Raw genomic sequence first — 24,795 nt, 5'->3', positions numbered from 1 at the left:
TGGAGAGACCATTGTATGATGTGATCATTGGTAACGTTCGTGGAGCACGCCAACCCATGGAGCCAGATCCCAATTGGAAAGCATCCTCGTTTACTTCTGTAGCAAGTAAATCACGCGAGATGAGCACTACGAAAGAAGACAGTGGTTCTCTGCAGGTTATAGTGGGTGCCAAGATCTCGAAACCATGTTCCCCGGTGAGCGTTGGAGCCTTACAATTGTCAAGAGAAATGTTTCGGACAAAGCAGCAGGAAGACACAACACTTCAAGTTTGTAGAAGCAAAATCGGGAAAAATATTCCGGGAAAAGGTACAACCGCCCATTCGTTCTACCTGAATGAAGGCGTGTTGTACAGATGCTATCAAATATGCCCAGGAAAAAATAATCGATCAAGCAGTGGTACCGAAATGCCTACGCCTCGAAGTCCTTAATATGGCACATGACAACTCCTTGTCTGGGCATCAAGGCATACGGAAAACCACGGAACGGGTCCTTGAATCATTTTATTGGCCCGGCGTCCAAGAGGACGTTAAAAGATTTGTGAGATTGTGCGATGTATGTCAAAGAACCTTCCCAAAAGGTAGAGTGGGCAAGGCTCCACTGGGACGAATGCCGCTTATAGATACCCCATTCGAAGGGTAGCGGTAGATATCCGGTCCCTGACTCCAACATCGAGTAAGGGCAGCCGATATATAGTCACTTGTGGACTTTGCAACTCGCTTCCGGACGCCATCCCTTTACCTTCTATTGACTCAGCAACTGTAGTCGAAGGGTTGGTTGAGATGTTCTCAAGGATCGGTTTCCCACACGAGATCCTTTGTGACCAGGCATCTTGTTTTACATCAGAGTTGGTGAAAGAAATCAATGATTTACTCGCCATCAAGCATCTCAGTTCAACGCCTTATCATCCAATGTGTAATGGAATGGTGGAGCGCTTCAACGGAACCCTTAAGATGATGCTGCGGAAACTATGCCAAGAGAAACCAAAAGCCTGGGATCGATATTTTGCTCCTCTTCTTTTTGCGTACCGTGAGGTGCCACAAACCAGCCTCGGTTTTTCGCCATTTGAATTGATATACGGACGACAAGTACGAGGACCCTTGGCCATACTCAAGGATCTCTGGACAAGAGACAGGCTCAAGGAAGATGTTAAGACGACATATGCATATGTCCTCGACCTCAAAAACCGACTAGAAGAGACTTTGAAGTTAGCTCACCAGAACTTGTGCAAAGCTCAGAAGACTCAAAAGGGGTACTACGACCGAAACAGTTGTCGTCGACAGCTGAAGATAGGAGATCGTGCACTCATACTCCTCCCAACCAGTGATAACAAACTCATGATGCAATGGAAGGGACCATTTGTAGTCACTGGAAAGAAAAACAACTTTGACTACTGGTTGGACGTAGGCCATACCACATTATTCCACATCAACATGCTGAAGCGGTATGAAGAGCGCCAACCACTAGCTAGGTTCCAAACTCGTTTATAGTGATTGACGAACCAGAAAATGAAGCCCTTACCACGCTTTAAAGCTGAAGCAGGTGGGGGTATCAAAGGCATTCCTCAGAAAAGGTTGGAGCTGATTATTTAAGTAGGTCAGGATCAGCTATTGAATCTTGCACTTTGGGAGTTCATGCTTCTGTATGCTTTCTTGTTTTTTATTGTTTTTGGGGTTGAAGTCTGCATGTCGCTCAATCTGTTAGTACATGCACTGTATAAAGTCTCACGAGACCACGCGCATCGCCACAGTTTTTTTTATTATTTCGCTTCATCAAAAAAAAAAAAAAAACTTTTCGAAAAGGGGGACTTTTTGTCATGTACAAAAGACTTATGTGCGCGTGTCTGGTGCGGCGGACGATCAGTAACCATAAAGAAGAAAAAGAATGGCGGGATTCGGCGCGTGCTCGCCTGACGCGGCACCTCGGCCAACAGCGAATCACGAAGACACACGATTGCTGGAGGAGGGAGCAGAAGAAGAAGAGAAGGAAGGGAGGGTTCGAAAAAAGAAGGCCGGTGTGCGGAGTGGTCGAGGCAAGGTTGTCGGGCTCTGGGTCCGAACCTCAAGACCTCAAGAGCACCCGTCGGAGAAGTGAGGCTGTCTGACTGTGGGTCCGAGTCTCAAAGACTTCAGGAGCGCCGGGCGGAGGAGCGAAGCTGTCGGGCTGCGGGCCCGAGTTTCATAACTTCAGCGACGATCCGGCCTCTGTTCTACCTCCAGCCTTTGGTGTCCGTGGGTCCTGCAGTGACATGGTGCTGAAGGCAAGCCATATCTACTTTCCTCCTGTGACTTCTTGGCCGAGCTGCGGACGATCGTCAAGACACAAGTAGTGTCTTATCGTCCTATACTCACGCGACCGACGCACTGCATCTGACGCCGTCGCAACGCCGCCCCGTACAACGCTGCACCGACGCTACCAAGTAATGGTGACCGGTCACGAACTTTAATTATGTTATATATAATTTATTGTGAGAGAACATTTAAAAATGCATGAACTTTAATATTAGTCTTAGTACCTTGGTTAATTAGTGTGTGTGTTACAGTTTGTGTTAATTATATGTTCATGTCTTGTTAACAATCGGCTTCGTTGTTTCTTTTCCCCACTGCGAATTAGTCTCAGTGGTGGCCACAATAATTCGAACCGTGCAAATACCAATACATTCCCGGGTAAACAACCCCTCGTTTACTTAGGAAGACCAAATCATCACAGACGTCAAGGAGAGCATGCGTGCGGTGCGCAGAATGCTCGGGAGAGGGAAAGAAAAAATGAAAACGAGATAAAGAAATTGTAGCAGCACCAACAAGGCAACGTGCAGAGCTGCTGGCGACGCCGCCCGCGTTGCCTAGCCCTGCATGCGCTGAAGCAGTAGTGATGACATCACCTCGCGTTTCCTAGTAACCGCCGGCGCAGGTGCGCGCTCGCTTAGCCCGACACAGACACGGCTCCTGCCTGCCTGCCTGCCTGCCTGCCTGCGTTTGTGGCATGCCAGGGATGCTGTCGCACGTAGGCGCCGACGCGTCCAGTGCTAGTCACGCGAAATGTCGCGAAAGGGAAGGTACCTCCGAAAATGATCGCTCGAGAATACCTTTCCTACATGCGTAGTTAAGTTAAACTAGGTTAAGACGTAGCAGCAACCAAGTTAATACCTAGCAATAGCAGCCAGTAAAACTTTAGGATTGACACTTTCACTGTGCCTAAGCTTTGCACGACCAAGTGCAAACTTGCCCTCTTTTTTTTTTTTTTAATTATAGTAAACATTGTGGATGGTGTACATTGTTGGTGACTGAAATCTCTATTCCCACCAATTGTAGGTTGTACTGTGTGATTCCGTCCATCCTCTTTATTTTGTTAAAGCTGCTACATGTTGCTATTAAATTTTCATCTACAAAATTTTGCTCTTAGTGCATAAAAGTGCAATTTTGAGCTCAAAAAGGAGAAAATGCGGCATAGTGCAAGCTACTACCCAAACTAAGTCAATGACTTGGCCTAATTCATAGAGAATATGAACTGTCTGCATGTGGACATGCTTCACTTTTACCACACACAGGTCGAGCCATTCTGTCTTCAGTAACTAGTACATGCACATTTTGCTCATGCTGGTTTGAAGTAACCCAGTGAGCATAAAAGTTGTATTACACCAGTACAACTGTGGACAAATTACTATGATATGCATTTTATGTAACTGAAACAATTTTTATATAAATTTAGTCTGCTATTTGTTGTCTCATGTAAAAGAAGCAATCATTGATGGATTGCAGCAAGAGTGCACCAGCCTTAAAGTTTTTTTTTTTCTTGCTAACATTGTCACTTGTAACTCATGCGTTGGGTCACTAAACACTAGCAGCATGTTTTCGTACGCTCGTGTGTCTAGAAAGGGGTTAAGCAGCCACTCTTATCGGATCTAGTTTGCAGGCTTCACTATCTTTAATGCATAAACTTGGTTGTTGAATGCCACTTTAGTCAAACCCGTGCTGTCCTATATAAGTTTAGGCCTTCTCTGGCTAGAGGGCATCTGGCCGAATTATCTTGCCCTCCAAAGAATGCAACTGTGCTAGTTTAGACATCGTCACATTCCTTAAAGGGCCCCTCACCAAGCCACATTACAAATGTTTATTATATACTGGAAGTTGTTACGTGCCCTCTAGGGAGTGTTCTACCGCAAGAATTTTGAAATTGGTTCATTAACAGCCGAGATAGAAATATTTCAGTGCTGCGAATCCATGATTTCAGGAGACAAGCTTCACTGCCAACATACTTTCTCCACTTGCCCCGTCTAGCCTCATCACATTGTTCAAGACACAATAATGTCATCACTCTTGTGAAGAAATGCCCGCCTGGTCAGAAGGAACAAGTAGAATCAAAGTACAACCTGTTATATTTTTTTTTTTTGCATCATGTTGACATCACATTTTGCGGTTGCAAGAAGGGGTGAGCTCAAAGCTGTGACCTTGTAATCTATATATATTGCACCACCTGTGCCAGTGAATCTGGTACAGGAATTTTTTGGCCACTGAGCAAGCATCTTACACTATGCCAGTAGAAGTGCGACCATAAAATGGTATGCGGCCACCTGAACCTCAAGGTATTGCGGAGTTGGTGGTTTGGAGTACAGAAAGCAATTCGTAGAGCCCTGGCTCAACCAGATTTTATGCATAGAAATAAATGCATAGAAAAGAAACATTGCTTGTTCTTGTGTCATGATCTTATTTCAGCACACTGCGGACAGTTCATGTTGCCACGGGGTTGCTTGTGCAGATGTGAAAGATGCATTTGGCCTGGTGCTGCGGCTGCCTACGGAACCACGCGAGAACCTGTACACATTTGTGGCAGAGCAATCAGCGCCCTGGAGGGATTTCCTGTGCACCCTGTGCCAGCACATGGGAAAGGTCTACAATGTTCCAGACCATGTGAGCCTTCTCTTAGTAGGAGTGTGCGTGCAGAGCAGCATTTTGTTTAGCCATGTTTCACAAGCTGTCTTCCGGTCAGAGTGGAGTGATGCAAAAAAAGCTTGTGGCAAAACAAGTCAATTCACAAGTAAGGCTGCAGCAACTCAAGTATGTAGTATAGTAGTCCTTCATTAATTCTACTCCGGTTAATGCAATTTTTCGGTTAAGTCCATCTCGACCGACAGTCTCGACCAGCCCAAGCATTCTATGGGCCAAACTTTAGTTATTTCAGTCCTAAAAATTGGTCTTGCCAGATAATTCAAACGTGACCAATTGGCATGCACGCACCTGACCCCTATGGTGACCACAAAAGTGACCTCCTTATGGTAGCGTACGTCTCGGGACAGTGAATGTGAACACACGTCATATGCCATCGAAAACACCTACTGTCAGACTGCCTAGAAAGATTTTCAAGTAAGAACTGTAGGTCACAATGTCTGATTACGGCATTTACCCGATTCTAATGTGCTTTTTTTTTTTTTTTTGTCATGAAAATGAGCCGGAAACTGTGTTTGAGGTGTTTGTAAGCTTTGCCACATATTATGGCTGTATAGTGGCAAGGCTGACTTTAAAGCAGCGAGGCTGACTTTAGGAAACATGCCGCCATCATTCTTATTAGAGAGGTTTAGCTTGTCCAGTAATTGGGTAAACGCAGGTGGACCGAGCCGGGCGTTGGGGCCCGAGGCATAAACATGAGCGGCCTGTATGGCGCTGCCACCTGGTGGTGCAGAGCTCAAACAGACAAAGACAGCTAATATTGCAGTAACCAAGGTTATTCTACTTCGCTGCTGGTGTAAATTTTCGGCAGCAACACGATTACGCCACTGCCGAAAATTTACACCAGCAGCGAAGTAGAATACACCTGGTTACTACAATATTAGCCGTTTTGTCTGAGCACTGCGCCACCAGGTGGCAGCACCACACTGCGCTCACGTTTACGCTTCCGCCCAACACTAGGTCCGCCTAGTTTACCAATTACCAGACAAGCTAAACCTCTCTATTAAAAAATCAGGTGCGCAATATATTTTACTTTTTTTTTGTAGGAGCTTTAATGTTATCACTATGTTAGTGTTCTACTTTGGACACAGAAAGCAGGCGCGCATTTGTATCAGGAGCATGTTAGAATCGGGCAGAGACTGCCAAATGAATCAGTGGTGTTGTTTTGACATTATTTCTTTATCTTATTTGATCCACCAGATATGTCAATCAATTTCGTCAGTCCATAAGGGTTCAACTAGCGAATGTCGACTGTAGTATTGCCATGCACCAGTGAGTGCCCTTCATAGTAATGAACCGGCCCAGTGTCTGTTATACAACAGCATTAACTTGCTGAGCTCAGGCTGCTGCTTCATGTTTTATTTCTTAGCTATTGCACACAGCAGATGGTCATATAAAAATTACTCTTTTATCTGAGTGATGTGTGTCCATATTCTGTTTTCAGTCTGCCTTCATGAAGAAGATGTCTGTACAGGAGCTTGGCTTGGACCCCAGTTCCCTCCAGACAACCCTGGCAAAAGCACTCAAGTAAGTGTCAGTGTGCTCATGTTACGCTCAGCAGCATCTTGGAACACACTGATAGCTGAGCAGCATCAGAGAAAACAGCTACCATGCTTTCCTGGAAAGCATGGTAGCTGTAGCGAGCGTGGTTGTCTGCCAACAACCGCGCTCGCTCGTCCGCACAGTCTTATCTCTCCCACGCGCAAGCAAGGAAGCGGGAAGATAGCGCCGGAGGGAGCGGGGGGGGGGGGGGGGGGGGGCGCACTTCTACGCTGCCAACAACCGCGCTCGTCGTTCGTGCGACCGCACCGTCTCTTATCTCCACACGGCTCTGACCTTTATGCGCCGTGCATTCGCCGCTCAGTTTCCGTTGAAGCGATAGACGCACGTACCTTCGCCCTCTGCGCGGCGTATGCGCTCGCTGCCAGCGTTTTGACAGCCGTTGGCTGCAGTCATTCGGTGTGATCTATTCATGTTTGTTTGTGCGCGCTCACACCACGCTTGTTCATTCAGTTAGTAATAGTCGGGCCACATTTCCAACGCACGCTACACATGCAATGCTGCCCAGATCGGCAGTGCAGCACTACAGGTGTGTCCCTTCGCACGTGCTGCCCACGGTAAGCGCTTCTCATCAACACCACCGTTTCACACGCGCCTTCTCGTGGTCATCGAGTCTCTCTTCATGTCGGTCTACTTACGCCGCAGCACCTGCTTACTTAATCAGCTCATGTTTACTACAATTCATATTGCTACCAAGGCCGCTCACCTTACTTCGTATGACATTGCTGTGTTGCTATCGCATTCATTGCTTCGCCCTTAGGGCGAAACTGTGACATTTTTTTCCGTGTAGCCGACTACTTGAAGTAATCACTGATGTGGGATTACTTGGTATGGTAGTTCGCTGCTCCAAGGGTCATGTTCTCTAACCCCACTAATCATGCGTAGCATCTCAATCACCACCGCTACACTCAACAAAACAGCAGACGACGTTCAGGGACTTGATAACTGTCACTAAAGTGGGCACACGAGTGGGCTTATTATTGTCCCCGCCATCACCTACTGGCACACTGTCAGTGACTTCGTCTTCCACATTAGTGTACAATGTCTGCACGTCTGCTTCTATGTTGAAATATAGTCGGCAAAGCCTAGTCCGTCACTCTCGTCACCGTCTTGTACACTAGTGAAACTGCTTACGTGGCCGAGATTTCTCACACAATTGGGAATAGTATGCACACAAGGTGCTAGCGGTGGAAAAAAACATCAGAACACATGCAATGCAGCAAGTTATGTACTCAGGGGGAAAAAAAGGAAAAAGAAAGCAAGGGTGCTACGTTTATTGATGATGATGCTCTGTCTCTTCTTTGTAGTGGTTTGTAGCGAGCGAATAGTGCGCTACTCACGTGAAATAAACGCACAAATTTAATGCAGACTGCCACACGATGTAAGTACTTGGCACAGCTGCACGGCTCGTGAGCACCCTCATCACAGAATCTAGCGCTTGCTTACCGTAATCTGTGGTGTCCAAAGTGCAGCCCCAGTGAAGGCTCCCTCGGAGTATGATTTTAAAGGCCGTACATTTATGTACTGCAAGCGCCAGACTTAACTGCAGGAGCTGGAAACACGTCATGGCTGCCATATTCCTGATATCACATTCAGGATATGTGAAGCTGGAATCGTGTTCAAGCATGCCGGTCTCGGCGGGCCACAACCGGAAACTACGAATTATCTGGATTGATGCGCGCGGGCTTTTCAAATTATTCCGTTTAATTTGCATTGCAAATTGCGGGACTGCACAAATTCTATGAATGAACCGAATTTCCAAATAAGCCAAGTTCTAATTTTGAGGTCTTAATGTGCATTGTGATTGGTGTGCTGCAGATTTCATGCCCTGCTTCCTGCTTTGGTAATGCATCTGTGCTGTTTTGAAAGCTTCATAATAAACAAAAAGCTTTTCGTTTTAGAAGGAGTGTGAAAATATGAAAATCTTTCAGGAAAATTACAAATAGTGTGTCACATATGTATATTAGACAAAGTGAAGTTGAAAACAGTGCAATAGTATAATATGAAGTTAAAACAAACACAGCACTGTATTGTTCATTCCCTTGCTTGCCCCATGAGTTCTTGCTGTTTTCATTGTACTATACACCAGCTAGCTTGCATCCTCGCTCTCATTGATACCCAGAGAAACCTAGTTTACATTATCTTAGCAGCAACACACCACAGCGCATTGTACTTCTTCCAGAGCCACGTTATTAGAGGACCATGAAGCTTCTTAAAGGGTCCCGAAACGGTCTGAACAAATTTTGTAGACACGTAGGGTACAGCTATTCGCACCACAATTTATGCAGCCGTGTACATGCTACGACTTGAACCTGTATGCAGCTATTCCAATACACGGAACCCGTTAAATGAAGCGTCTCATATTAAGAGAGCTACGGACAATTACAAGTTAACCTCCTCCCTAGCCATGCTTTTTTCACCTCAATTTGTTCGCCGAGTGATCGGGGCCAAGCTCCACCTTCACTGGCTCTGCATCATGATGCGACGTTGTGTCGTCTACTTCTGGTTGTGTGGAGCCAGCGTGCGAAGCCTATCCAACCTCTCCATTAGCCGCCTGGCTGCCGATCCCTCGCGAGAGTTATCCAAGCAGAGTACATTAAATTTAAGCGGCCTGAGTGCATCCACCTGAGGCACGGTCTGAGATCGTTGTTCGCAGCGTGTGTTCGGTTACACCGCATGCGATTGGCCTAGGCCGCGCCGACGTCTTCCGCGGGGCACGGCCACGTTTTTGGTGACGTCAAAATGACGACCCGCTCCTGTCAATCATTTTGATTACAAGCACGTCGTCTGCTAGGAGCAGAACGCAACGAGAGGTGTGAAGTTCGAGTGGTCATACACTCGCTAAGAGACCGGCTTCACATGGCATGTCTGGTGGATTGTATTGGATCGAAACGGTGGCTGCAGCTACGGAATGGCACATTGTGATCCAATTCATAGTCTAATTCGAGAAAATGGCGCTTGCAATGGGAGCTTCGATTGTTGCATTGGTGTTGCTCGAGGAGGAAGTAGAGCGGTTGGATGTGCGAACTGCGTTTGATGAGATGGGAGAAAGCGAATTTTGGCATTGCTTTCGTTTCTTGAAACGAGCAGTGCGTTGGTTGTGCGGTGAACTCGACCCCATCATCGGGTGCCTCGAGCCAGTGGAATGTTGCTGTTGCTGAAAGAGCGCCACTGTTCCCATCTTTTTTTTTTTTTTCACTGTGCGTGACACCATCTAGCGACCATGCAGAGAAGCTAATAGTATAAATTGTAGTAGTTATCCATATTACTAATTGAGAATGTGTTTAAGCTTGAGAAGAAAAATACATGTTTATTTATAAAGATTTTATTATTGGCAGGCAAGAAACATTTCGTTTTGTAGTATATTGTCTGCAAGCAGACAACAAACGAGGCACGTAAACTTCCGGCGAGTTCACTGCTTGCCGATTGGCTGCTCTCTCCTTCCCGTTTTCACAAATTTTACATACTGCCACTTTGTGATGTTGCAGCAACTGAACAGAAAGGCGGGTAGGAAGCGTGCCATTTTCCATTGCACGCAAGGCACCAGGGACTGCTGCATATGGCGCAGTTGAGCGCGGCTCCGTGGGGCTCTATCTTGAAAGCGATCTGCGGTGGGGAGAGAGTCTAGGTGCACCTCTGTGTAGAGTGTAGTTCGCGTTGAAGTGTGAGGCAGCATGAAGGTTGATCTGCCCCCGCTGCCGCCGCCCGCCGCCGCCGCTGCTGCTGCTGCTGCTTCTCACGCCAGCGTTTGTCAGCAAGTGTCCACTGTCATCGAGTGAAATGTGTTTTGCTTAGGAAAGCATTCCTAGGGAGTCCCAAGGAATGCTAAACCCTAGGGAGTCCCTAAATCGGACGTTGACTGTATTAGCTCTGTGTTTGTCTGGTTGAGCTCTGTGCCACCAGGTGGCTGTGCCCTGTAGGCCATTCACATTTGCGCATCCAATTATTCAATAAAATGCCCAGTCGTAGGCGTCTCTTTTCTCCTTTACAATCACCATATATGTAGAGCAAACGCACCTTCTTCCGACGCGCGAGAAGCCGTGGGGGAGGGGGAGGGAAGGGAGGCGACGTTTAGCTGCGGCACCAAGTGCCTATTTATATCACAGGCTCCGGCAACAGTCACCAACGCCGCACGCATTTTGAGCGAACGCGGGCAAAACGCCGATGGCGTCGACAACAGTTCTGCGTGTTGCCGATGCTGCTGCATGTCCAAGTTTACACAGCTGATAAAGCTAATATCATTACTCCGTATAGCTCTCTACAAGTTTGCTATCGCAATTGATGCTTCGCCTTTCAGGTGAAACTGCGACCACTTTTTTTTTATAAAAGCAAATTAACCAACATTCCAACTATTACAAAGAACATTTGTTAACCATAAAGTTGAAAAAATTATTGACGCAACCTGGGTAGCCAGTTGGGCTAACTGTCAATTGTGAGGGGGCGGCTGAAAACTCAGGGGAACGGCGCTGCTGTGGTCAGTAGCGATGCACATTGTTAAAACCCTATAATAAATTAAATGCCTTATGCGGAGCGCTTAAATGCTTTACTTAATGATCAGAAGGACCTACCTTAACAACTCAGTACATTTGTACAAAATCGTCAAAATTGTTTCAGGGTCCCTTTAATGGGATAATTGACCCCCCACATTTGTAAGCAGATTTAGGTCCTCACTCAATTTCATTCCTTGCAGGTATGCCGCCAAGAAAGGAGAGAAGCTTTCCCGTGCACTGTCCATCACACGGCGAGCGGCGACACCACGGCACCGGTTAAGTCGTGCAGTCTCAACATTCATCAGCCCACTTAAATCTGTAACCAACCAGTCCTCACCACTGCACGGTATGCGGCTAGCCTCCAGTTCAAACCTCAACGTGAGTAGCCTGGTCCTGCCACAGCCCAGTGAAAGCACCAACGATGTCTTCTTGATGCCGCGCAGCATGAGGTAGTACCACTTAGTGTCAGACTCGGCAACACACAGCTCCTGGTCATGGGTGCTGCTGTGAAGTTCTGTAAGAGCAGCTCACAATCCTTTGTTTTACAGATGTGACACTGCTGTCCATGTTACAGCTTATGCTGAAGGTATAGCTTCAAGCTGCTTTCCATAAGGATATGTTCATATTATATAAGGAAGGTTGTGGTGCATAACTCCTGTGAGCATAAGTGTACTCGCTTGTGCAAAAGCCGTCGAGTAAGAGCCATTCGTAGAGCACCATATACAGTGCTTAATGCCAGAAGTTTGGCAGCAGTACACACCACGTGCATGGATGTGTGTGTGTGTTAATAGCCTTTTGTTTATTATGAACATTTGGCATTTTACCAATTTGAAAAGAAAAGCAGCATCAGCACTTTGATGTGTGCAGTTTTTGAAGATTAGAATAATAAAAGGTCTTCTGAATGTAGATGAGCCCTGCCATTGGGTTTCATGCTGCGATTACTATATGGACACTCAAGTCTTTCAGCAACTGTAAGAAAATCCTGGGTAGTACATAGATTTTGGTATGACTTGGCTTTGTGTTGTTGAAAAAACACATTTACAACTTCTGTATTGTTCTTTGAGCTGTGTTTTCATTGTGTGCTTGCTTTGAAACATTTCTCTAGAGCAGCTGTCTATGTTAAGCCTAAATGGCATTTGGACGTCAACATTTGGCACGGCCAAGTCTTTATTTCGAAGAATTTCCTTTGGGATGTTCTGAAAACAATGCAGTGGTGGCAGTTACAGACTGAATGAGACTGATCTTTTATATATACAACTATTTACTACTATAGATTAGCTTCAAGAATGCCTAAATGACAACCCACAAGAATCGAGTTCAGAACAAAGCTTCCACATCGACTGTGCCTACTGCTAGTGGTCACCATCACATGGCACCATTTGTGTACATATATCATCGCAGCCCATCAACATCATGGAGTTAGTATATGGCCAACACTAGACTGCCGTTTCGTTTGTTTACAGTGTTGTAGTAAGTTGCAAGGCTAAGATCGCCGTCATAGCCAAGGCGTCCGTAAGCTCACTTTGATTGGCCTTTTTTATTTTGTTCCAAACAGCTGCTAATGCCTTTAGAAGCATATTCGCAAGCTTGAGTGGGGTGTGTCCAGTACACTTTCTGTACAGGCATAACAGATGGTGAAGCAGTGCCTTCCATCATCCACATAATGCTTGCAGCTTTCACTACCTGATGCAATATTTGCACTCAAAAGGACATGCACACGTGAAAAACTCGCATTCAGGCACTTTTTTTTTTTTTTTCTGTTGCATGCCACAAAGGCTGATATACTATGCACAGGAGCTTAATTGCACCCACAGAACAAAATTACTTCACTAAATAGCAGGAAAAAATGCCTGCCATTCAATGCAACTAAGACAGGATTTCATTATATTGAGGTTTGACATATGACGGTTCAACTCTAATGCACAATCACTCCCACGCTTGCTTAAATCACATTCTGAGGATTAATTCTGATGTGCTTTTAATTCTAATACACACCCAGTTTTTATGGTCAGAAAAGAGGAAAACACAACTTTGACTCAATGCATCTGACTTGCTTGTGGAAATATTTATTCTATCGACCTCTGCAAGACATGCGAGCGTGGCTCATATTTGTGAGTGTGAGTCAGACCAAGTTTTCACGTTGGCCTGTGTGTTTTCATATGTTTCTAGCACAGCCGGAAAAAAAAAAAAAAAAGTGTGATGCTTGTCAGAACTCGCCCACTGATGGCCCTACGCCACACGTGTTTCATTTGATCATTATTATTATGCAGAGTCTGACTCTGGCAGGCTGCAAAGCCTAGCAATAATACTGCAAGTCATAAAGCAGGTTTTCAATAACTGCCCTCAACTACTGTCCATATAATAACCAGTCATTGTGTTGGCATGGAAGAATAAATTATATCATTGACACACTCTGGTATTGCCAACATCTCATTTTCGGTGAGAATGCCACAGTAGCAGCAATGGCACAACACACCTCAGTTTATGTGTCTAATTACAATGCACTTCTGTTGTCCTGATGTGAGGGCAGCACATGACTGTTTCTCACATGCAAATCCATGTAGAACCACTTCATTCAAGACAGGCTTGACACCGATGACGATAAGGTGCGGCTAGTGTAACCTAATATTTGCACTATTCCAACGTGCATATCAAATTTAGTAAATCTTTTTAACGATGTTCTGCACGTTATAAAAGAGTATGTGTGGTAACTACCCAGGTGGTTATGCAAGCAGACACTAAAGCCTTTTTCCATCTAGTAATCCTAGTATGAATGTCAATGCTTATTATTGGACCCCAGTGAAACGAAGTATTCATGCATACATACATATGAAGCATTTCTTACTTCATATGTGCGGTCAGGTTTTGATCATTGCTTTATGACTTCCATGTCATCAAGTAGCTTTTAGCCATGAAGAGAGAGAGAAGCAGCTGTAATAGCAATGTGAACATGAAATGACACTTGAACCTGTACAGTGTTGTTCGCTCTATCCTGTCTTCACCTGTTGTCAAACTTTTACAACTCCTGTAACCTTCGGTAACATACTAGTAACAACTTGTAATAGCACCTAAAACTTGCTTCAGACTTGCTGAAGCTTCAACATTTGTTTGTATAATAATGTCTTGAAATCTGGGGGTAGGACGAGTGTTGCAATGGCCTGTCCTTTAGAGAACACTTTTCTGAAGAAATAGGGTGCTAGGCACATCACTTTCAGAAATCATCCGACACCTAAGTGAAAACACTAAAGAACTAACCGTTTTAATGCAGTTGAGTGTTTGCACTACTTGAGCTTTTCATCTCTGTGTGTTCTTGTATCAAAACTACAAATAGTTATCATGAATACAAATACAAATAGCCATCATGAAGCCAGCAAGGCATTTTTCACCATAGGCATCCTGAGGGGCACCTAATCGCCAGACAGCTCACTCACCGCCTTCCTCAGCACCGTGATCATTTGACATTTGTTGGACTAGCTTACATTCCTTAATAGCTAGCTGCAAATTTGCGCTGATTATATTGCACAGTTAACTTCACCAGTGCGTATGACAACGTTCTGAACTACCTGCCTTTGATGGCCATAATGTGAGCTCTATGGGAGAGTAGACACTATTAGGCTAACCTGTGCCCACTTCAGTAAACTCAGAATGGCCACTGTCACCACTCACACCCTCATGTTTTCTAACAAAATAATGGAAATTGCTGTTTTGTCTTGAGATAACACCAACAAGCACTTGTGAGAAATGATAGACTGTAAACCTGATGTTCTGTTCACCTAGTGAACAAATTTTATCATGACAGGTAAATGCTTATTGAATATGTACGACATTCATCATGCTATGGAACAAGTGCTGACAATGCAATCATACTTCTTCATTAGGCTTTCATTGTTCTTATAATATAATACAATACCATTTAGGTGTGTGCTGTAAGTGCAAACTAATTGATCTTTGAGATCAGCTTAGCATCAGTGACAGATGTCGGTTACACCATGAGTCTTTTGTGACCTTTGTGTGCTGCCTGTCTGTGTTGGTGTGAATAACTCTGAAGAATGTGGTATCACACATTGCAGTGGAAGTGTCTCTTGACTCCTGTTTGCACTGTGGTCTTGGAGGTGAACAAAATGTGCTCCCTGTTTTCATTGTTTGGCAGCTTGCTAGCACTGTTTTCTCTGTTCTGCAGCTGGTAGAGAAATGCAAACACTAACAGATTGTTACACAATGGTTTTTGTCAAGGTTTTAAAGTGTGCTGAATCAACAGCCGAGTGTAAAGCCATCTAATATGAAACCAGACAGCTAACAACAAACCCAGGGCTAAGAATAACTTGTGTGCCTATCATGTCTGACGTAGCACAGTCACAGCTTTGCCATGATCTATTTAAATTAAGCATGTAAGCCTGCAGTGGTTGTTGCTTTGTACAGCACAAAAAAAAAAGGTGCTTGGCATCGTATTCTGGTGTCCTTAGTGCCATGAAGGTTCAGAATCACCAAAGGATAGTTACGGCAAGCTTCCCACATGCTTTAATATTTGTGCAAGCGAAGGTGTTGGCTTGCTATATGTGTGTTTGTGATGTTTGTGACTGCTACTTGTTTTGTCGTTTTGCCTTGGAATGTTTGTATTCGTACTGGTGTTAACCATGTTTCTCCCATGTTTCTTTGTGGCATAACATTAGTCTGTGTGTACTAATATTTACTTGACCTGCTTGGTGTCACCTACATTTGTCAACAGCACTGTAAATAAACATCATTCATTCCATGCCTTCACCTAAGTCCTCATGTATTATGCGGCCATGCACATGTGTGTACATGAGCTGCCAGTTCTGACCACGGCAGTTTTGCATATGCACAATAAATGCTCTGTGACTGAAAGTATGGCTGCGTTACTGCGACACAAGTGGGCTTGGTTGTTACAATTTGTATGTACTACTGCAGTTGTTTCTAACCTGCTTAATCGCCAACATCAGAGTTTGTGATCATGAGTGGCGAAGAGGGGCCCGCCATTACATTCTCACTACATTCCAGATTGCGGAAATTGTCGCAATTCCACTTCTTTTAAATTTTCGGAACACTCCTGGAATGGCTGAGCTGATCCTCTCACCACTCCTCCCATTCCAGTAAATGGAATGCTTTCCTCTATATTTGTTTACTACTTGTGCTTGTGTGCCTAGTAACTAAAATATATTTTTGAATTCTTAACACTGTTACAAATAATGTTACGTACTATTTTCTCACGTGCATACTATTGTCACTTTGATGACTAAGAAGAAGCGAAACACATTGATATTGCTACAATAATGTTTCTCCCTGTAACAATATGTTGTGCAGGGCAATCCCCCTTTTTTTCTTTTTTTTTTTTTTTGACATCTACTGGTGTACTAAAAGAAACTTTTTTTTTTTTTTTTTTTTTCTGGCAGACCTCTCTGGCCAGCTGTCTTAACACCTTCTAGACAATCGAAAGTGTGTGATAAGAACATGCTCTGCATTCCAAACTGCCATGGAATTGTGCAGCATGCAGCCATTGGCAACGCTTTTTTTTTTTTTCACCTCCGTCTTTGTGTTATAAGTCAAGCTAAATCGAATTGCTCTTGACAACTAAAAGTTGCTGTCTTAAATCGACCTAAACCTTCTAATGCAGGAATGTTTCCAGCTCTTCAGAAGTGTAGAATGTGTAGAATAATGTGTTTATAAATGCTGCAGCAGAGGTAGTCGTTACAACAGGTATCGAGAGATGGTGCCTCCATCCTGTGCTATGTTTCATGCTGGCCGAGCTGGCCGAGCAGGCGCTTCTTCTGAATCCTCCACTTTCTCAGTCTCCACCCTCCTCCTCCCCAGTGAACTTCGAGCAGATGAAAAATCAAGTTAAGTCTGGCACTCCTGTCTTTACACTCTGCATTCCTACTGCCATGTAGCCACTCCTGTTCTTGTGTCACAGGGCTGGTGAACCTAACCAAATCCCTTTAAACACAGTCCAGTGTTCTCTCGCCTAGTAAACAAGACATAGTGAAACAGAAGTCACCTACAGCCTACTGAAAGAGCCGGTATTGAGCAAATATTTAGAAATGTAATAATTTGACCAAGTCTATCTGGTTTGTCTAGTTGGAAAATTTACTGGTTTTGTAGTCTCACCTAAAATCAACATTTAGTTCTTCAGGGCTATGTGCCCTTTCCATTCCAACTCCATTCTGGAATTTCGGGCTCCGATTCCATTCTAGTAGGTGTTTAAAAATGTGGAATGATTTCAGAATCATTCCAGTTCTGGAGGTGCCACTCTGAAACTCTTTTGTGATCAGTATGGCAGGCAGGTGTATCATGCAGCCAACAGTAATCTTCACCATTCAGCAGCATCTTGCTTTGCAGAAAGACACTTCAGCCTTGAGGTGACATTGTTCCTAATCTGCCATGCCTGATTTTGTACTAGTGCATGTACCTTTTATGCACTGTTGGCCTAATTTAAAATATTAATATGAATTGAGCAGTACAATTATTCTAATGTATTTATTGGCAATTAAACCATTTAACTGTCGAGTCATTTTATTTCATGCAAGTGAAAATCCATTTCAAAGCTTGACCAAGTTCTTGCAGTAGCTAGATTTATTGTTCCTGATTTTGCTAAATGGTATTAGTACACGCAGAGAATATTGAGCCGGATCATTTTCTGTGCGAACAATGCAACTTATGTTGCATAATTTTAAGGTTGTATATGATGATCGCCGCTACAAAGGTTGTCTAACTCAATGAAACAAGTTCCTGTGAAAGTTCCTCCTAACATCTTCAGTAGAACGTGGCCATGTGTACGTATAGTTCGTCATACTTTGCACACAAACATTTTTGTCACGCTATGCTTAGCACATTCTACAATTTAGTAAAAAGTGTTGCTAGTGGATATCTAGTTTTTACTATGCCAGCAGTTGATGATATTTCTACACAATATCTGTCATATCTGTCCCATGCAACAGTGTGCACAAAGGAATTTAAGGACGTAATGACTTCATGAATGACAATATGTCAGACAAAAATCAATGTTCCTTCTAATTTTTTTTACCTTGTTTCTTTTACTGCAGTTCTTAAACTTTTGAATAAAACCATATGCAGCCTCAAATACGGTCTGGATTCGGCTTTGATAACAGCTACATGCTCAGATCGAGATAGCTTGTCTTGATGCTATGCAGTGCTTCTACAATATCAGCCTTTAGCAAGATTTTAGCATTGTGTTGCTTTGTGTGTTAGTCTCCCTACCAGTAACAACCTCCGACACATAGTAGTGTCGGAGGTTATGGTGTGCAAGTTCATATTGGGAACTAGGATGTCTGCTACCTTGAGGGTGACAAGGCTGCAGAAGTTCATAGTCAGCCATTCGTGTGTTGTGCAGGCCTTGTGGAAGCAAGCAAATACATTGCTAAAAGTTGCGCCTGATGAAATCATGCTCGGAAGGCTTAGCTGTGGACTCTTCCACTTGAAACTGCTTTGCAATGGCCATAATTGATTTTTCAGGGTTCAATGTCATCAAGGCCTCCGCCTGGTGGAGGAACTCAGTTGCCTGAATGGTGTCTGATCATTTACAGCACTTGTCTTTATCTTAGATGGTAATTGGACATAAACTGTTGTCTCACCCAAAGAAGAAAGGATTTGGTGACATTTAAGAAGGTATCAATCTCCAAGTCGCTGTGTAAGGCGACTAAGACAGGGTATGGCTTCATTTCTTGTGTTAGATAAGTCACATAGGGGTTGGTGCAAACAGAAAAGAAATATAGGTAATGAGCTGAAGCTTTGCACAACCAGTTGAATCCCCTGTGCATTCTAATGCAGCTCCTTGTTCCTAGTTCAACTCAAGCTGAAGCTTTAGCTTGGGGCCAACTTTGACTTTCCTATTCAAGTATGTGTGAAACGCAGAAATTCTTCTTTGAGACAACAGCCGAACCGATTCGAATTAAAGGTGTTGCCTTTGATAAACTTAAATTGTATAGACTCTAGGAAGCAGAATTCTAATTTCAAAGAAATTGAAGCACGCAGTTTACAAAATCGTAACTTTCCGCCAATAACAGATATCGGCGTTTTGTAAACTGCATCTGTTAGCAATAAAACTGAAGTTTGGGGGAGTCAGTGACCTTCGTCTTGTATGCGCACTGCGGTGAAACAATGTATCTTTTAGAGCAACTAAAGCGGACAAATTTGGTATATGAATTTACAGCAGCTTATGTGAAATTGTTGTTTATGAGCATTATGTAAAACTCGCGTATTAGTGGTATATTTCAAAATGATATATAATACATCAATTTTATCCACTTTAGATGTATTATTAGGTGCAGTTTACGTAAATGTGATACTTCTTTTTATCTGTGAACTTTAACTTTTGTAAACTGTAATATTTCATGACAATCCTCTTTTAAAAAAAATTGATGGTGTAAATGAAATATCGGCGTTCAAAGTAACTAGATTTTAACTGGTTCATGCAAGAAACCTCGTAAAAATTGGTGCAGTGGTTACCAAGAAGAACGATTTCTCTGCTGCCATGTATTTTTATAAGAGCTCTTGAGGTAGCTTCCTCTTGAGATCAAAAAGACATTTGACCTGGACACAGACATCCTGATCAAACTGGTATGTCTAGCAGACATTTCTGGATCACTGGGTTCTAAAGGATCCAGTTTCAATGTGTGCAGAAGCATTCATTATCGTTAATCAAATGTGACATTTTGTGCGCTCAGAAGAGGATTGTCTTGCAGGATCTTGCCGACGACTCGCCATGCAGCAGTCCTCAACGCAGTGCCCCACAAGTGCGAGTGAAGAGCGAGTCCTATGGTCCGTCTACATCAAAGCGTGCTTAAAACTTGCAGAACTTATACGTTAAAGTTTTTAATCAGTCGTGTTGTGGCCAATTGGTGCTTTTATTTATCGTGAAATCTTATGACGGTTTTACTTAATAAAATACTGACGGCCACTCATTCTGCTCTCACATGCACTTTCTAGCTACTGTCGGAAGTATTTGCGAGAAAACACTCAACTAAAACAAAAAATGACCGTCTGGTCTGTCTAGTGCATGTAATGGCATATAAGTATTAAATGCCGCTTTATTGAATGCAAAAACCATGCTTCTAACCTTCTACGGTGTACCAGTATGCCTGATGCATTAGGCATCGAAATGGCACAGTGTAGCGGTTGCAAGGTGAGTATATGTCCTTGTTTATTTCGTCATCAGCTACACATATACCTCCCCCCAAATTTCGGTTTCCTGGCTGTCCATTGGTCGGTTTCTTGCAGAGTAATAAGTGGGCCGATCTTGATCACTAATCAAAGGTGGTGACTTAGTGGACTGATCCTGCAGGCAGTGCAATCGCACCAGTTGCTAAGGTGTAGCATGTGGGCATATATTTTCTTTGCCTTTTCCTCCGGGTTCAGCATTTGCGTTTCGCCGATTAGATATACCGGGAGGCCTCCCACGGGAGCTGTAGCGAGGAGAGGAAAAGGCTGCATGGCCGGTTGTTCTCTTGACATTTCATATTGACCATGCTGCACATCATGACTGTGGCAGCACTGTTGGTGCAGTTTTTAACCTGTTGCATTGGGAGGCAGGCACGTTAACTACTTCGCTCGTGAGCATTTGATTGGTTCTATGATGGGAGACCCATATAATCACACTGAAATTAAGTGCTTCAGCTGGGTGGTAACGTTTGATCACACTGGTGTCTAAATTGAAGCATATGCGATAGAAATGACTCGTATTCCTACTGAGGCGTGCTTCCACGATGTGATCTTTAACAATTTGTGACTTGAACAATAGACACTCTTTTTTTTTTTTTTTCTTACCGTGCATGTTAGAGCACTGCCGAGCTCCTGTAAAAATTAATTTATGCTGTTTTCTTGTCTTATTCAATTATGCAAACGCAGATAAAACCGCTGTTCAAACTTGTTTGAACCGTTTTTTGCTGTTGTCCCGGATTTTAATTGGAACTGAACCGAAAAGAAAATCGAAACAAATGTTTTGGCTTCGGTACTCTAGTTAATAAATCGTGGTAAGGCCGCACACACTGCCGCTAAGATCGACCAGATGATTGCGTTATTTTGCCGCCCTAGTCGCGAAACTACTAGCACAACGTGTCAAATAGCTTGCGTTGCAGAAATATAGGAATGGAGTCGCCAAGTGGCATCCGTAGCGTGCAAGCAAAAATTTACGAGCAGCGCGTAGCAGTCGCCGGCGCCGCTTTCTGCGCGCTCCCGTGCGGAGTCGTCCTTTCCCCGCCACTTCCTCCTCTCTATGTTGTACATAGTTTACAATGCCAGGGCGGCTAGAACTAGGGTTGCGATGTGGACACCATACCCTCTAAATGGTACATACATCTAGTGCTCTAGAGCGCTTTTCCGGTACGGTTTATATGATCGAAATCTCGAAACGCATTCGCTTGTTCATTCAAAGCGCTTGGAGACGCTCGCTCCTTCGAACAGGGAGCGCGCGCGCGAACGAGATCCGGCAATCTCGGTTACGCGGAGCAGCTGAGCGTTTCGCGGGGTTATGGACTCTCTCGGGCTCCTATCTTGCTGAGTTCCTTCGTTACAGTGTATTAGAATTACCTTTGTGGCAACCGTGAAGAGCGAACGCATCCCCACTTGCTACTATTGGTGTGTCGGCGTCAACGCCGTCAGGGTTCGACTAGAACGCCCGCCTGCGTCTGTGGCGCATACTTCTTCGTGGGCGATAATCCGCTCTGGATCGGATCAGGCGGCCGTGGCCGAATCACTGTAGCCGAATCGTTAAATTTGGGCCTGATGATGATGATGATTTATTGGCATCCCCGTTGAAACGGGGCGGCGACAAATCAGTAGCGTACCCAGGATCGCTGCCAGAAGGGGGGGAGGGGGGGGGGGGGTGTTGACAGTTTGCCAATACCATCTAAATAGCACTAATTTCAGTTTCTTCACGGGAAATTGTCAAAAAATGCGCTTTTTGTGAGTGTGCAGACGATTGCGCGTCTTACATCTTAGTTGCAGTACTCAAATGCGCAAGGAAAGAAAAGGGGTTAAACAAAAGAGGGGGGCTAAGTCGGCCTCAGAGGGGGTTACAACCCCCGAACCCCCCCACCGTCGGTGCGCCACTGCGACAAATAGTCACCTACCCTGCTTGATTTATTCAGGTATACTATACATGTTCTTTATCTAGCATTTTTGTATACCTCTCATTATTCTTTTTCAAAAATTTACCTTGTACAGCTACCTAAGATTTTAAGAGATCAGGTGGTATGCATCTTTTCCCTGCTTTTTTTCCACCAGTACTCTAATCGTCCTTGCTTATCTCTACGGCTGATCTGTTGATGTTTCCGCCAGACTTTGAGCATCCCCAGTGAACCATTAATGTACCATAGATGTCCATAGAACATCATGTTTGAGACATTGCACACGTCCTATAGATATCTATATTTCTCCAAACAACGTTACAAATACGTACCATGGATAATCTAAGTCCCATCCAGATCACGTTGCTCTAACGTTGAAAGGATGTCGCAGCTGGACATAAGTAACCTCTAATAGATGTTCTTTTTTGGGACGCAGGACGTCCATAGAACATCTAGTGGATCTTTCCTGCTGTCCCTATAATGAGCTGTATACCTGCGAGTGCCACAGTAGATGTACTATTGAATACAAATGAAATACGAACAGCAGAGTGTGTGGCCAAAACATAACTAAAAGCACAATGTGTGGCGTCGGCCAGCGATGATTGTACACATGCATGTGGTTTCGATGCAGAGTGCGGGGCTGCTTGTCCTAGTGCGTATTACGTCACCTGTATTTTGTTGGAAGCTTGTATTCTCACCCCGCCATTGCAGTGCCATTCCTATCTGTGATTACATTTAAGGTGGCTAGCACTGTTGTTGCGCATCCAATGCAATACATTTTTCGTGCTATTCAAATTACGATTAGACACTGGCAGCTTTGATGGTGGTAACAAAAGCAAAGCAATGCACGTTAGCAAGCTGGGTGCATGCCAGCTATATCACGCTACAGATGTAGCGATGGTGCTAGTCACCATAACAGTGTACTGCCAGGTGGATATGGCACTGCCCGAGGAGAGATGAGAAAACAACTTTCGGACAAAATACGGGTGACGTTTATCGCAATAGGGCGAGCAGGGCTGCACTCTTCCTTGAGAACTATATCCCCACGCATGTGCACAACGACAGGCCGACGACATACACCGTATAGCTTTAGTTATGCTTCGGCCACACGCTCCGCTGTTCGCATTTAATTTGTCCTCGATGGTACATCTGCTGAGGCACACTAATGGCACAGTTACCCACTGTCCCACATTGTCGGCATGTAGCTGGTGACTTTGCTTGAAATGTTTTGTTAACGTGTAAACGTGTGAATGTGAAAATATAAACTGCAACACTTAAGGTGAAATCCTTAGATGGCTCAATGGTCGAAAATCCGATGTCCAGCGTCGCAGCACCAAAATTCAATGGCATCAAAATTGGGGATTGAACCTTCGACCTTTGGTGTTAATTAGGTCAAAGCGAATTAAGGCACAGTTCATTAAGATAGAGTTAATTGAGGCACTCTAACCCACGGCCTTTGTTGGGAGTCGAAACCACTTGGAGATATGGGCGAACCGGCCACATCTCCAAATTATCTCCAAGTTGGATTCCAATTGACATGGTGAAGGTAGAGTTGAACCCACTACCTTGGGTGTTCATTAGAGCGAAGTTATTTAAGGCAAGTTAATTACGGCAGAGTTAATTAAGGCACTCGAACTCTCGAACTTTGGTGGAAGTCGACTTTTGGTGTTAATTAAGACAAAGTTAAGATACAATTAAGGCACTCAGACCCTTGACCTTTGGTGGGAGTAGAGCCCGCAACCATTGGTGTTAATTATGACGAAGTTAATTAAGGCACAGGTAATTAGGGCACTCGAGCCCACAACTTTGGTAGGAGAAAACAATAGAAGTAACAACGCATGCGAATGACAAATAATTTAATGAATGCTTCATGAGTGCGCAGGCTTCTGCCTTCATCCTCTTCAGTGTTCGCTAAAGTGACTGTCAACTTTTATATATAGTTCTAGCGCTCATCAAAATTGATGAGAAAACTGTAAATCCGCATTTTGATCATTATGCATCATTACAAATCCTGCAATGGATAAATGAAAAATAGTGAGTTCAGTAAGCACTAGGTAAAGCACACCTGTGAAACTCACAATGTCATACCAATGTTACTTTTTTATTTATACAACTGATAAATCTTTATTACAAAAATGATCAGCCCCCAGCCACGCACATGTATGAAATTATTCATTACATGTTCTCGCTGTACACAAACAGGTTAAACGCGGATCTAAAAAAGAAAAAAAAAAAAAAAAAAAACACGTAATCAAAAACAGATTCTTGAAAATTAAACTTTATTAAAACACAAGTAACGAGTAGGCAAAAAATTACTAACGAGTAGGCACAAAATGACTAGTAGGCACAGTGCCACAATTATAATTAAAAAGAATAAAACTGATTAGTAAGAGGTAGTATCACATACTAATTAATGACCAAAAGTGCATGGCCTGCTTGCCAGCAGCTGCTTCTGGGGCCACCGGATTCAAGATAGAAAGCCAGTACTTTCTAGCTGCATTGAAAAATATATGGCAAAATAAATTCCACGCAAGCAGAATCCAGAGGTGGAATGTTCATCTTGATAGGCAACTTGGTCAGGCAGCTTCTCAGATCACAAAAGTGCCAATAACATAATGCTGCCAGGGACTTAGATATAGACATTGCAAATGAGAAATATCCCTGACACTTGAAGAGGAACGCCGGAAACCAAGCGATACAAACATG

At 44.0% G+C, this 24,795-nt stretch overlaps 1 protein-coding gene across 1 annotated transcript in view; it reads left to right on the top strand.

Annotated features, from left to right (window-relative positions):
* LOC119435108 (protein ECT2) overlaps nucleotides 1-19,847 on the top strand; it is a 72,424-nt gene extending 52,577 nt beyond the window's left edge. The window contains exons 17-20 of the mRNA XM_049659702.1: nucleotides 4,753-4,904; nucleotides 6,385-6,467; nucleotides 11,191-11,368; nucleotides 19,708-19,847. Coding sequence (XP_049515659.1) covers nucleotides 4,753-4,904; nucleotides 6,385-6,467; nucleotides 11,191-11,368; nucleotides 19,708-19,809 — 515 coding nt within the window. The 3' untranslated portion in view covers nucleotides 19,810-19,847. The remainder of the gene's footprint in view (nucleotides 1-4,752; nucleotides 4,905-6,384; nucleotides 6,468-11,190; nucleotides 11,369-19,707) is intronic.
* The last annotated feature ends 4,948 nt before the right edge of the window (nucleotides 19,848-24,795 follow it).

The sequence above is a fragment of the Dermacentor silvarum genome, unplaced genomic scaffold, assembly GCF_013339745.2.
Source record: "Dermacentor silvarum isolate Dsil-2018 unplaced genomic scaffold, BIME_Dsil_1.4 Seq458, whole genome shotgun sequence".
NCBI lineage: Eukaryota > Metazoa > Arthropoda > Arachnida > Ixodida > Ixodidae > Dermacentor > Dermacentor silvarum.
The sequence above is the reverse complement of the archived record's forward strand: the minus strand, read 5'-3'. Positions and strand labels throughout refer to the sequence as shown.